We start from the raw sequence: 14,435 nt of genomic DNA on the forward strand, positions 1-14,435 counted from the left end.
GCCCTTGGAATCAGGCTCGATGGCAAGAAAGTCCATACAGAGCAAATCTAAAGGACCAGTACTTGTAATTTGCTGTAAAGGGGCAGCTCTTTTTGGGATTGACTTCCTTGCTACACACCTTCCACAGTTCTGGATGTACATGGCAATGTCCGAGGCCATTTTAGGCCAATAAAAACGGTCCTTGATAAGCTCTGTGGTTCGCTCCATGCCGAGATGACCAATGTCATCATGCATGGCCCTAAATACCATAGGTCGGTATTGAGCAGGCAAAACCAGCTGGCTCACATCTTTTCCTGATGATCTTTTAATGACTCTAAATAAGAGGCCACGCTTTAACTTGAGTTTAGCGCCTTCTCTTAACATCAGAGAAACATTGGAGTTTGAATGTTTAGAGGATAGAACATCTTTGCCCTTCTCGATTTGCTCCTTTACCACACTGATGTCCGGGTCTGAGCTCTGCGCCGCTATCAGCTCTTTGATGGACAGCTGTTCAAGCGGACTTATTTCTATTTGAGTGAGGTATGCATAGGTATCTGGAATGGCTTCAGGGGAAACACCCAGCTGGTCAACACATCTAAGGGTGTGCTCGTATGTGTCACTCACATTAACCAGACGACAAAGAGCTTTGACTCCCGAGGGTGGGATATCTACCCATCCATCCTCGGTCTCCCGCTGATGTCTTGAGAGCAAGTCGGCATCAATATTTTCACGACCCGGCTTGTACTGAACACTGAAGTTATAAGTGGAGAGATCAGCTAGCCACCGGTATCCCACAGCATTAAGCCTGGCGGTTGTCAATACATAAGTGAGCGGATTATTATCTGTGCGTACTGTGAATTGGGCCCCATACAAGTAGTCATGAAACTTATTGACTATTGCCCATTTCAATGCTAGAAATTCTAGCTGGTGAATAGGATAGTTGCGCTCAGATGGGCTCAATTTGCGGCTGGCGAAGGCAACTGGGCGTAGCCCTTCCGGATAATCTTGGTTCAGCACTGCCCCAAGCCCGTTTAGACTTGCATCGACATGCAGAACGTAGGGCTTGGTTGGATCTGCAAAAGCCAGGACTGGTGCGTTTGTAAGTTTCTCAATGATTAGGTGGAAAGCATCATCACACGCAGAGGTCCAGCGTTCTTTGAACGGCTCAGAAACTTTGAAATAGTTTTTCTGGTTGATATCTTTCTTTTTTTGTTGCGTGGGGGGGTATCCTTTGGTTAGTTCTGTAAGTGGGCGGACTATTGCAGAGTAATTCTGAATGAACCGTCGATAGTATCCACAGAAACCCAGAAAGGACTGTAGGGACTTTAGGTCCGCTGGTTTTTTCCACTGGGTGACTGCGCATACCTTCTCAGAATCTGTCGCCACACCAGAGGCAGAGACTATGTGTCCTAAAAACTTAACCTGGGGTTGGCAAAGGAGGCACTTGTCAATGGAGAGCTTGAGACCAAATTCCTCCAACCGATCCAGGACCTTGAGGAGGCGTTCCTCATGCTCCTCCAGTGTTTTTCCAAACACTATGAGGTCATCAAGGTACACAAGAACTTGCATCAGGTTCAAGTCCCCAACAGCTTTCTCCATTAACCTCTGGAAGGTTGCTGGAGCACCCGTGATACCTTGAGGCATTCTCTCAAACTGGAAAAAACCCAGGGGACAAAGGAAGGCTGTTTTTTCCTTGTCTTCTTCAGCCATTTCCACCTGGTAGTAACCGCTTCTCAAATCCAGCACAGAGAACCATTTGCTCCCTGTTAGACAGTCAAGCACATCATCTATACGCGGCATAGTGTACTGGTCTGGAATGGTTCGGGAGTTCAGCAGTCGGTAGTCAATGCACATTCTCACCTTGCCATTCTTTTTTCGTACAATGACAATAGGAGATGCATACGGACTACGTGATTCTTGGATTATGCCAGCTGCCAGGAGTTCTTGTAGATGACACCGAACATCCTCAATGTCACCTGGCGCAATTCTGCGAGATCTTTCTCTGAATGGACGAGGATCTCTTAATCGAATGCTATGTGTGACACCTTTTGCTAGACCCACATCCCACTCCTCCAGCGAGAAGACATTAACTCTCTCCGCAAGCTTTGTGGCCAACCGAGTCTTATATGCTTCAGGGATGGGTGACTCTCCAAAACTGAAAAGCTTGGGGTCAATGGACTTTGTGTGAGTCGAGTTCTTCTTCAATTCAGTGACACTGTCCACAAGGTACACTTGAGCAAGCACCGTTCCAGAGGGGAGAGTTGTCTCTTTTTCAGTTTCATTCCTCAGCAGTAATGAGAAACCATTGACGTCCATGGCAGAAGGTGGCAGTACAACCGGCGGCACCAGCACACCGTTTGGAAGGCCTGTTGTTTCATCAGCCTCCACCATGAGAATACTCTTTTCCATAGGATGATACTGCTCCACTTTGCATGTGGCATAGTGCACACCTCCGGGTGGGATTGTGAGAGTCCCAGGTCCTTGCCACTTGACTTGACCAACAACGTCCGCTGGGGAGGTTAAAGATGATGGGGGCTTTTCTGTTGGGAGAGTGTTTATTCTCAGAGTGTGCACACAGCCTTGGTCAATTTCATCACAATGTTTTTGTAAGGCACGTAATTTCTTACAGTTGGTGCCAATGATGACAGGAACTGGATCGGGGCTCTGTGGATCTGGACATATTAAAGCCAACACGGAGACCTTCTCTTCCACTCCCCTAGATTTAAGGGGGAGCTCCAGCTCAACTGCCACATAACCTTTGTAGGGGTAGTTGTCATTACTCAAGCCCCATATAGCGAGGTTTGTGAGTGGCTGGATGGGGACATGGGAGAGGAACTGGGAATACCAGCTCTCAAATATGATTGTGACTCTAGAGCCACTGTCTAAGAGGACTCTGCTTGGTTGTCCCTCAATTTTCACTGTAGTCATCTGAGCTGGACCAACCAGCCCTTCTGGTAAGCCACTCAATTGAGAAGTGTCAACTGAACCTTTCCTGATTGAAACAACCTCCTTGGCTTCAGCTGAACCCTTCGGTGTCCCTTTTTCCTCCTTACTTTTACGAAGAGCACTGAGTAATTTCTGAATTACTTTGGAGTGGTTCTCAGGAGCCATGCAGCGTGTGGCAATGTGACCATCTCCTCCACATCTATAGCAAAAGTAGCTTTCTGAGTCTTTTGTTGCATTAGGTTTTTCTGCTCTGCTGGCTCTCCCATTTTTGTGTTTAGGATCAGCTGTCCCTGAACTGTGAGACACAGACAATACAGTCAACTGGTGTTGCAACTGTTGCACACCTGCTGCCTTAACATCTGCACCTCTCCAGAGTCGGTTTTGGAGTCTGCAGCTTTCTTATTTGAGTGTGACTTTAACTCAGTGGATGCCTCTTGCTGCTTGTTCCTTAACCCACCAAGTTCAGCACGTAGCTCTTTGACTTCTGCTTTTAGGGCTTGGATGTCAGTAGCTTTGGGTGTCATTTCTTCACAGGTTTTTACCTGTCTTACTGTGGTGTTTAGCTTGCGTCGTGCAATCTCATATTCTTCCTCCTCACGAATCTCACTTAGTAGCTTTAAGAATGTGGGGGGTTTCTCTTTCCGTTCTCTCAGTCTCAGATTTAATAGCATTATATCTGATTCTGTAGCACCTCTGATGACTTGGTCAATGCGTGCGCGGTCTGCTCTCTGGGGAAGAAGACCTCCTTTTTGTACTACTTTCGTCAGTGAGCGTTCAAGCCTTCTCAGAAAGTCTGACAACTTTTCACTTGGCTGCTGATACATGCTCCTGAAAGCAAAGTACAAATCTTCACCAGACTCAGGTGTTCCAAAAGCACTTTCTAAAGCCTCAATACAGCATTCTGGACCAGCATCTGGGTCGTTTAGCCGAACAGCCTGAATTATTTCCAAAGCCGGTCCCTTTAGGCTCTCAACAATCCTCTTTCGTTTCTCCCTAGCTGAGCAGTCGCACTCCTCAATCATCAGGCGGGCTTGTTCAAGCCAGTGATCAAGACTCTCCTCACCAGCAGGTGTGGGAAGGTTACCAGAGAACATCCGAAGGCGTCGAAATGCATTGTTCTCATTTGTTGGTTTCATGGTCTTTCCAAGCAGGTCTCCTACAGCTCGGATGATAGATTCCGGTGAATTCTCATTTGGAGACTCTGGAGGTATCAAAGCATGAATATCCTTTAGATTTTTTCCCTGAGATGCCATTAGTTTGTTGAGTTTGTCTAGGAAATCATCATCAGGGCTCTCAGGTGCAGTAAAGAGAGTGACTTTCCATGAACCTCCATTTTCTGGTTTCAAATAGGGAGGTATGCTGTCGGACTTTATATATTCACTGCATTCACAGAGCACTAGGCTGGTGCCTGTCTTCGTGTCACTTAGTTTGTCTTTCACTCTCACTCTTCCGAAAGCCTTCACCATGAGAGCAGCACCTTCAATAGCTGATTTGTCAGCGTCATTAGGTACGTCATGTAATACAAAAGCATGGTTTGAGTCTAAGCCTGCATCACTGCACCAGCTACTAAGCTCAGATGCCAACTGGGTATCAACAGGAGCGCTCATTGTCAATATTACTTATGTTTATTCTTTCTAGTCAGAAAAATACTACTTTAACGGGCAAAAATTACAGGGAAATATCCCAGCGGTGCCTCCATTTTATGTAACCCTTTCTTTACCTTTACCATAGGCAGGGCCCTGTGTTCATTACTTTTATTTCCCCCTTGTGTTTTTTAATTAAGCCCTTTAAAATCAGTGACTCAAAATTAAACTCTTTTCCTTTTTACCTGGACTTCTTACCATAAATTATGTATTATAACTACTAGGTATCACAAACAACTTCTCTCACATTAGATACATTTATTAACTAAAACGAAAATAACGACCCTCCAGGAGGATATACTTTCACAACTTTTAAATGACCTTTACTCTTTTAACAATTCTTATCTCAGTATAATGAAATATTTCCTTTGTTTTTAATTCAACCTATAACACACATGTCTATGAAATACTTTTTGCCAAACAGCGAAACACAACACTAGACCAATGGGCCCACACGCTCACACTCTCACATTCACACAAGCCGGCAAAAATGTCAAGCAAAGAAACAACCCCACGTTGCAGGCCTGTAGGAACTCGGGATCGTAGAGGCCAAAACAGGCAGCCGCTTCACTCTAGCCGAGCAAAAACAACGGCGAATACTCACAGTTTATAGCAGAGTTCGAGTCACAGTGTCTGTAGGGTGGCGGGAAGAGAATGATGTGCAGAAACACTAGCCGAGTTGAAGCAGTAGCCGAGCTGAAAACTCGCAGGTTGCATGCTCCAGATCCACCAACCAGGCAGACCAAACCGTCTCGCTCCCTCCACTAGTGGTCCTTAGCTGACATGAAGAAAAATGTCCTTTCTCCCTCGGGAAACAGACATGGCCGCAGGTGGACTCCTAAAGCTCCTCCTGAAGACGAACTTTTGCAGCTAGCAGGAGAAATACCTTTTTTCCTCCGGCGCTTCACATGAACAATTGTCTCTCAGTTTTAGACTCTATTTTCTACAGCCTCAACTGTTACGACAACTCCAAAACTTATACTTTTACAACTCTTTTTACATCCCGTTTCTTCTTTTTCTGCCGCTACAGCTCTCCTCCTGCTCCTCGTCTCTTTTGCGCTCTCGCTCCCTTTTTTCTATTTGTCCCGCCCCTTTTCCAATTACAACACAGCAAAATCACATGACTTTACAAACAGCCAATCACCTTTAAAATAAAATAAACAAGGTAAGTTGTGCTCTCTCCCACACAAGGTAACACACAGAAGCACATGTATTTACTCTGCAACCTATCTATTTAAAGTGATACACTCATTCTTCATATCAAACTCAAAACCTCAATCAAAATACACTCATCTTGAAACACAATATGAACTTTTACCATCTCAAATTATTATTACAATAAGGCCAGGGTGTATTAAAACAACCTAGGGCTACACCTGTAACAACCAGGCTATTCAAATGCATGTAAACACACCATATGAGACTTATCTTCCTCCTCTCTCCTTCCCAACCCATCTGTGTGTGCACCAGTGCAGTCTGCCCCAGAGACGCCACTAAGTCGTGGTTCTCTCCCTTCATGCTCTCACCCCTGTGAGACATGTCACGCCTCCCGCTCTGCTGCTTGTGCATTCATAAAAGTTAACACATACGCGAAAGTGGTAATCGCCAAGTTTCTATTTTTAATTCCGCCGGCACCTTTTGTGCTGTAAGCGTCTTTGCTGCAGTGTTTTCCTCTGTTAATCCTTCAAGCGTCCCGCTCAATAAAAACCTCTTTTTTTCGAACCAGTAGTCTTAGGGGTGCTGTCCCGCCCCCCCCCCTGCCCCGTCCCTCCGTCCGTGTCTTTCCACCTGTCCACTCACAGCATTGTCTTGGTGCCAAGCTGGGGCCAAGGTGGCACTTCAGCCCATCGTGGGGCGTCGCCATGCATGGCAGGCAGGCAGGCAGGGCTTCACAGCACATCAGGGGGCTAATGAGAAACAGTATGGCCAGGGGATAATGTATCCTGACCTGACAGGCCATGAAACACAGTCTGCCAGCCATTTCTCTCCCTTGCTCTGCTCTGCCTTCCATCCAAGCTGTTCTGACACTTTCAATCTGACTTAAGTGGATCTGGAGGGTTTCTGTGTGCATTTGCAACCCCTTCTCTCTCTCCCCCCACCTCCCCCCATCTGCTTCCTTTCCTCCCTCTGCAAAGTGCTGAAGAGTCTCCCAAAACATACGGTCACCGAGTTGAAGTTGAGGATGCACTGCTGCAGCTGGAGTGTTCCTTCTTGTCTACACGAGCCAAGAGATGGAAAAAGCAGAAGAGATCGGAAGGAGAGAGAGAGATAGCATCGACACATGTAGGCAGGTTATTCCCTCTCTGATACGTCCCTTTGCGTATCCCTCAAGATCTAGTCAGTGATGAGGGGGGGGGGGGAGGGGGGGGGGGGGGTTGTGGGAGGTGAGTCCTGTCTTTCGCTGTGCAGAGGGCCGAGCTGGATGTAATTTACACCCGGCTCACCTCGGGGAGCGGCGGGAGGAGAAGAAACCATTACCTCCCTCCAGAAAGCTGCCCTTCCCGTGTGGCAGTGAGTGTCGGCTTTCATATAAAAATGGATCCATTGCTATTACAACACCCCACCTCTCCTCTGCTCCCACCACTCACCAGCGCTCCCTCCCACTCTCTCATACTGAAGGTGTTTTGTAGATTTTTAAAAAAGAAGAAGAAGAGCAGGAGGATGATGACCAGAAAAAGCGGGGCATGGGCGGACCGGATGGCTGTCACTATTTCATGTCAAAACATTAAAAGTAGCACGGGAGCTTTGTTGTGACAGAATGATTCCCGAGGCTGCGCCATCCCATTCTCCACTCAGATGGAGACAGACACACTAAATGGCTGAAAGTCATTTTTCTCCCCTTTTTAGCTGGAAGCTGTTTCCAAAGAAACTGTGATAACAAAAGGCTGAAATTCAGCTCCGTCTGTTCTCCTGACTGGTGCCGGCCAACGTCTCCGGCACTCGGGCTTTAGTTGTTTTCAAATCTACAAACTGACGTGTTTATACTGCATCACAGACAGATGACTAATATATGATATTTTATTTTGACATTTTCATTCCAGTAAGTGCTCTATTAGTATGAGGTTGCGCCTCTAGCCGTCACAGCTGCCAACCCTGATAATAATTCAACATTCAAACCTTAATTTTGAAAATCTACCAGAGGCATTAAAACCATTTGGGTCACAGCATCAGTGTCTTAACTTTATTAAGTTCTGACCACATCTGTTTATAGATTAAATGAATGTGAGCAAGTTAAGTGGCGGCTACCTTCAGGTGTGAATCAGCAGGAAAATACGTTTTGGGGGCTCAACAGGAAATGGCTTTATGTCACAAAACAGACGGTTGAAGGTTTTCAAAATTAGTGAGAGTTGCAGGGCTCATGGGAAACGTGGTCTAAATCCTTAAAAACATTAGCATTAACAGCACAGCACTGATAAGAGATGACAAAATGACAAAGGTCTACATTTTTTAACAGGAACTCAGAGTGATTTGTCACAACCTGAATCAAATGACCACAACTGTAGGAGCCGCCAAACGTGTATTTCACCCGTGTTGTTTATTATTTGTTTAGGTTACAAACAGGTCTCACATCCTACGTGATCGATAACCTGCGAGTCCCTGACCTTCGCTGTGAACGGGGATCAATCCCTAAAGCTTTCACCCTCTTCGTCGCTGCACTTCACACATTTACATTTTTATTGTCTGCACATTACGAGTTAATTACACACGGCAGCTTTTTGGTGTGATCCTGCTAACTGCTTTATTCTAATAAAAGAGTCCACCCACTTCCTTTTTTATTTTTTTAAAGTGTTATTGTTTGAATATCTCCTGTTTGCCCTGGAGCGAGAGCTAATTATCTAAAGCAGTCTAGCACAAAATGATTTGTGTGAGCTCTGTGGAGCATCCGGATGGGCGTCGTACTTCGGTCGTGGGTGTATTATCGTCCTCACATGAAGCCTTCGGGGACTCGAAGGCGGCAGAGTTTGGGTTTTTGTTACTTTGAAGTTTGAGGCACTAACGCCGGCTGTGTTTACATTTCGTCGTACTCCAGTTAAGGTCGTTTATCTCGGTCGTTTGTCGGCCAATTGTCTGAAGAAACCGCCGGCGTGTGTCAAAAAACCTGAAAAATCTCGACCTTGACTGTTGCTGATCTCACATGAGTCAAGTGTAAAACAAACACAAAACAAGGAAAGTGTCACGCGCTGATTGTGGAAAAATTTGTCCTTTATTAGGAAGCTGGCAGGCGCAGTCAGTTATCGTGCTTCGCAGTAATCATTATTGCTAAAACACATGGGTACGTGTTTGATTTTATGCTGCTTTTTCTCATGTGGGAATTTCCTCTCTGAGAAACTTTAAAGGTGCCCTCGGGAGTTTCTTTTTTGTAAACAAACAAAATTTACATTCAGTGTTTATACTCACTAAAAGGCATTTTGTGCTTCCTTGAGGCCTGAGAAAAGTGCTGAATCTATTTCCCTCCTTCATAAAATATTTTTTATTTGAATATCTTTGTTTGTTGATATTGTCATTATTTATGACCATACCTATGTGTGGTACAACCAGCTTTACCTCAGTAAAATTTTATTGATAGCAGTGAGCGATATGCTAGCTAGTTAACATGATAACAGGTTTTCTTTTATCTTTTTCAATAAAACTTGTACGTCTCTTTCTTTCTCCAAATGAAACATTATTCTTGTTTTTAATTATGGTCGACTAAATAAAGTTGTAAGAAGTAACCATGCAACAAAACAAGTCAGTTTAGTGTGAAACAACATAGCAGCTGACTTCACACTTACTCTCGAACCCTTCTCTGTCTCCTTAGTGTTTTTTTCTGACAGTATAAAAGGAACAATAAGGGGCGGAGACTGTCCACAATCCTTTGCAAAGGGACAAAATAATCAGATAACTGAAAACCAAATTAAAAACACAGCTTCAGAGGCAGCCAACATCAGAACAGCTCTCAGGAAAGCTGCTGCTCGCACCACAGCTGGCTGGCTTTCGTCAGCGTCGCACCAACAGGGACACACTCTCTCGCGGGTAACCAGCCCACTGACGCTGTGTGTGTGTGTGTGTGTGTGTGTGTGTGTGTGTGTGTGTGTGTGTGTGTGTGTGTGTGTTGTGTGTGTGTGTGCGTGTGCGTGTGTGTGCGTGTGCGCGTGTGCGTGCGTGTGCGTGTGTGTGTGCGTGCGTGTGGAGCCAGCTGGTGGGCGCTGAAATGAGAGATGATTAGGAATGAAAGATAACTGCAAATTAAGTGACCGAGTGTTGATTGAACGTGTAAGTGGGTGTTTGTCTGTTGTTGTTTTTATTGTTTTTTTTGACTCCTTATTTCAGCAGAACATTGATCACCGTTAGATATCCTAAACCGTTGGATCCTGCATGTTAAAGACGTAAACCTGTCGGGACACCTGTTGCTGTTCTCAGTCAAGCTGTTCGGTAACGTGTCCTGACTTGACTGAGAGGAGCTGATGTTCCCGTCAGCAGCCGCCGCGTCCCGTCGTTCTCCACAAACAAAACACTTCACCTTCACCCACCTTCTTCGTCACTGTCCTGCAAGTCACTCTTCATGAGAGCATTACTGAAGCCTCTGATGTGTGTGTTATAGCATCTGCTCTCAGGTTAATGTCTCTCCCGCAGCAGTCCGTGGCCATTGTTAAGAAAATGGCAACTCAAATCAAAGAAAACATCAACTAGAACTTCCACAGAGAACCAGTTGTTCATGATCCATAAGCGTTCATGCCTCCGTGGTAAATGTAAAGCTGCAGCCAGTTAGCTTAGCTTAGCTTAACTGTGCAGAGGTGTTAAATTCCACCTGCCAGCAACTTCAAAGCTCTGTAATGATCACGTCATGTGTGGTTTGTTTAATTTGTATTGGAGACACTTGAAATTTAAGAATAAAAAATAACATTCCTACATGTAAATCCCACTGTTCTGATGTTGTTGAAACCCTGAATAATCATCAAGTTTTAAATGGTGGTAGGTTGCGAGCAGCGCTCACTCAGCATTTCCAGAAGCCTTTACTCATGCTGTAACTGAGACGAGACAGGCTGAAGAGTAGTAAGTGTGTTGATAATTGTCTCCTGGATATTGATGTCCATTAGAGAGGTACGCAGCACCCTGATCCTCTCAATCCCTTCACGGGCACTCCTGCACACACTTGGATGCACGTCAACACACACACACACACACACACACGTACGAGAATAACACCCGATCCTTTTCCTTTCCCACAGCGCTGAACCCTAGATTCCCAGCACTTAGCATTGATTATTAATGGAAGGTTTCAAAAGAGAAGGAGGGGAGGAGGGGTAGAAACTGATCTTACTTTTTATGCACGCTGGCGTTAAGAGAAACCTGACGGAGGGTCAGGGCCAGACTTTTCCCAGAAACCAACCCGATAGAAAGTGAGTGGCTAATGAATTTTACCTCAGCATCACGTGGTCGGAGGGTCGTAGCAGTGTTTGAGGACAATGATAAATGCACTAAAATATAAATGAAGTAATAAAGTATAAAGTATTGACATTGCTTTGAGCATCAATGAGGACATAAGGAGGGATGGGAATTTACCTTATTGTATCAGATGAGCTGGGGAGAGCAGAGAGTGCAGGGCGAGCACGTTGTTGGTTTTGTGTTAGTGGAACTAGAACTTGAGCTTCTTTAGTGGGTGTTTTACCACCATGCATGTTTATTTCTCGGGACAGGTGACAGAAATGCCAGTTAGAGGCAGGTGGCACCAAATCACGACACAGATATGTGTGAGCTGCTGTCTACTTCCTAGTTACCGGTTAACACCGGGGACAGGTTGTGTGTTTTGGGGAATGGTACCTTCAGTGTCTAAACTGGTGAACAGGTTGAAAACTTTTTTCGTGAGACTCATTCGCATCGTTTGGGACTGGGCCTCGAGGGGACAACACCTCCCTGTTTACGTCTCCTCACAAAACAACACACCAGCTTTAAACCGGCACGTGACGGAGATCCAGCTGCTATTTTGTAGTTTATCTAAAAAGGAGTCATGAGCTGTGTTTTCCCCTGGTGCGTTTTTACTCGTCTTCCTGTGCCCTCTTCTGTCCCCGTGGACCCAAATGTGCGTCAGCAAGTTGCTCAGCGCCTGCCCGGCCTGCTATCTCTTTATCGCCTCCTCTCTCTATTTTGTATTAAAAAAAAAAAAAGAATGAATACACTGAGGAGCAGCCACACATTGTTATTTAGATATTTTCTTTAACCTCTCTGCTTGGGGCGAGTTTTGTTGTTCCTGCACGGTCTGAAACGAGGCTTTCAGAGGCTCCTCCATCCTGCGAAGACATGAAGAAAAAAACACCCTGTGTGCATTTAAGATTAACAACTGAGCGCTCATCTTCTCGTTATTTGCTGCTGTACCACATTCCCCTTTGCAAAGCTGAATCAACCGGAGCAAGCTTTGTTTGAGTCAGAAGTTGGGTTTTTTTTCTGTGTTCGGTCGGCCGGGCGTCTTCCAGCAGACACGAGGATGTGGGCCACCCTGTCTCCCATGGGGTCCTCCGTGTCCCTTAACTGACTCGAACCTAGTGAGCAAAAATATCCACATGCCTGCGTCTTCGCCGCTGCCTGAGGGAACGTATTAATGCCTCGGCTAATCCGATTAACATTAACAATCCCACAGGGGAAATCGCTGCACATCTGCAACGGACAGATAATTATGTTGCCTCAGATGTTTGTTTCTTTCTCTTTTTTTTGTGTTTGTTTTGGCGCTTTTTATGTCTTTGGAAGACGATCAGTGTTTTTTGTCTGTTTTGTTTTTTGTTTTTTTTGTCGGTATGGACGGGCAACATTTCAGTGTGTTTCTAGGTCTTTGTAGCAAACACGGGCGGATGCCCTCCCCCTTGTCTCAAGGGCAAGCGTTCTGTGATGTTAGCAGCGTCAGATGGAGTAATGCCACGGATGGTAATGAAATGTCACTGCACTTCTATCATATCTTGTTTTAACTATAATGGCCAATGCAATTCATGAATTTCCTCAGGTATTAAATTCCTTTAGAAAGTGGCTCAGCCGCCATTAATATTAGTGATGGTATAGTCATGGCCGCACTGGTATCTCGTTAGTGTTTCTTCCATTACATCTGAGACATCACACACAGCACATGCCAGTGTTTCTCATGCTTAACTGCTGTATTATGCACCGACTGCACATTTCATTAAGGACTTGTTTACTCGTATGACTCGTGAGGACATCACAGCAGTGGCTGCACACAGGCGACGTTTTTACAGCCGTTCAGCAAGAGGAGTAAAGTTGAGAGGAGGTTTCTCTGGAAGAAACAGCAGCCTGACAGAACACAGTGTTGAGGAGGAAATTGTAACTGTCCAGCTAGTGAGGACAGTGTGATGCAGCTGAAAGCTCCAGAAGACAGTGAGTTGGGACTTTAGCCAAACTGATATTTCTAAAGTCGAGACTACAGGAACAGGAAGTAGGAAAACACTGACGAAGTCAGTGGAAAACAACTTTTTAAGTAGGTTTTGAGGAAGAGAGTGAAAAAAACAGAAGCAGTTATCTGAAGACGGAGTGAGTTAATAAGTGATTGGACATACAGTGAATTAAACAGCATGAACCTTCTCAGCAAACTAACATGATATCAGAGAACTGCACGATCCAGCAGCGACTTCCCACGACTTTGTTTTAAATTTCCAAATGATGGAGCGGCCCGTTGTCGTCCAGATGGAAAACGCTCTCAGTTGGGCGTCTCTCTGACTTATGTTTGCTCTTCCTGTCCTCTTGCAGGTCGGGATTCTTTATTTCCAGCCGAGTGTTTTCCGATGCATCCTGCTGCGATGGGTCCGAATGCTGGGTTTCGCTACCGTCTACGGGACACTGACTCTCAAGCTGTACAGGTAATAACACACCCACCAACTCTGAGGACACACCTGCACACATACAGGATTATCCGTGTCCCGTGGTTTATTCTGGCATGTACCATGTCATATAATGTTTGCATGGAACATGAGTTACCTGGTTACTGGTGTGATTCTTACTCGTGTGGTTATTGCAGAGTGAGCAGTATTTTTTCTTTTTAACAATGACAGTGACAGACTTTTAAAAGTAGATCAGGAGCAAATTACAACATATTTCTTCCTCTGATTGGCGCCCCCACCACCCCACCCCCCCAGCTGGTGGTGCCCTAGGTGACCTACGCCGGAAGCTCTGTACACACACACTGCCACACGGGTTGCTTTGCCCCCAAATGATCTGCATATATAACGTAGTAATCATGGTTGGCAAGAGACAAACCAGGAGACGAATGTGTGAGAGCAGAGGAAGGGAAGGGACCGCCTCAGGATACAGCGGGGGTGAGAGAAGGGGGGGGGCTTATCCAGCACTGAATAGCTGATAATGAGACAGCAGGTTTGCTGTATTTAAAGTAATGTGCTTGAAATTGTTCATCTGTGGGTCTTTTTGTCAGGTGAATCTGTCAAAAAAAAAAAAAAAAAAAGGCCTAATGAAGATGCTGATTAAGAGGATATGGTTAATGCGAGCGAGAGCCGAGTAAACCCTCAGAGGTGCGAGTTAACATATTGCTCAGATCAATTTTTGATGGGGGGGGGGCTCATTAGTTGGGAGCGCAGTGGACACTTCATCAATGTGCGTGAAGGGCAGAGCCTAAGAATAGCTGTGTCACACAGAAGAGCGAAGAGTAACCGCTGTAAACTACGATGCATTTGATAGTTGAACTGTTCTGCTGCGTTGCATTACAAAGACTGAAAGAAAGAAAAAACATCCAGACTCAGACACTTACGTTCTTTTGCAAACTGCTCTTTTAGAAGTTAGTCAGCGCCGATAACAATGACGAACTACTTCCTCCTTTTGCTTCTCGGAGACAGAAGTCATTATTTGCACAACCACAAAAGCTCCTTGTCTGAAAAA

The 14,435-nt window shown here is 45.4% G+C and overlaps 1 protein-coding gene across 2 annotated transcripts in view; it reads left to right on the top strand.

Annotated features, from left to right (window-relative positions):
* gpr158a (G protein-coupled receptor 158a) overlaps nucleotides 1-14,435 on the top strand; it is a 66,121-nt gene that overhangs the window by 38,972 nt on the left and 12,714 nt on the right. For both annotated transcript variants that reach the window (XM_056364378.1, XM_056364379.1), the window contains exon 6: nucleotides 13,296-13,405. In XM_056364378.1, coding sequence (XP_056220353.1) covers nucleotides 13,296-13,405 — 110 coding nt within the window. The remainder of the gene's footprint in view (nucleotides 1-13,295; nucleotides 13,406-14,435) is intronic.

Source organism: Seriola aureovittata, chromosome 20 (genome assembly GCF_021018895.1).
Source record: "Seriola aureovittata isolate HTS-2021-v1 ecotype China chromosome 20, ASM2101889v1, whole genome shotgun sequence".
In the NCBI taxonomy this organism is placed as follows: Eukaryota; Metazoa; Chordata; class Actinopteri; order Carangiformes; family Carangidae; genus Seriola; species Seriola aureovittata.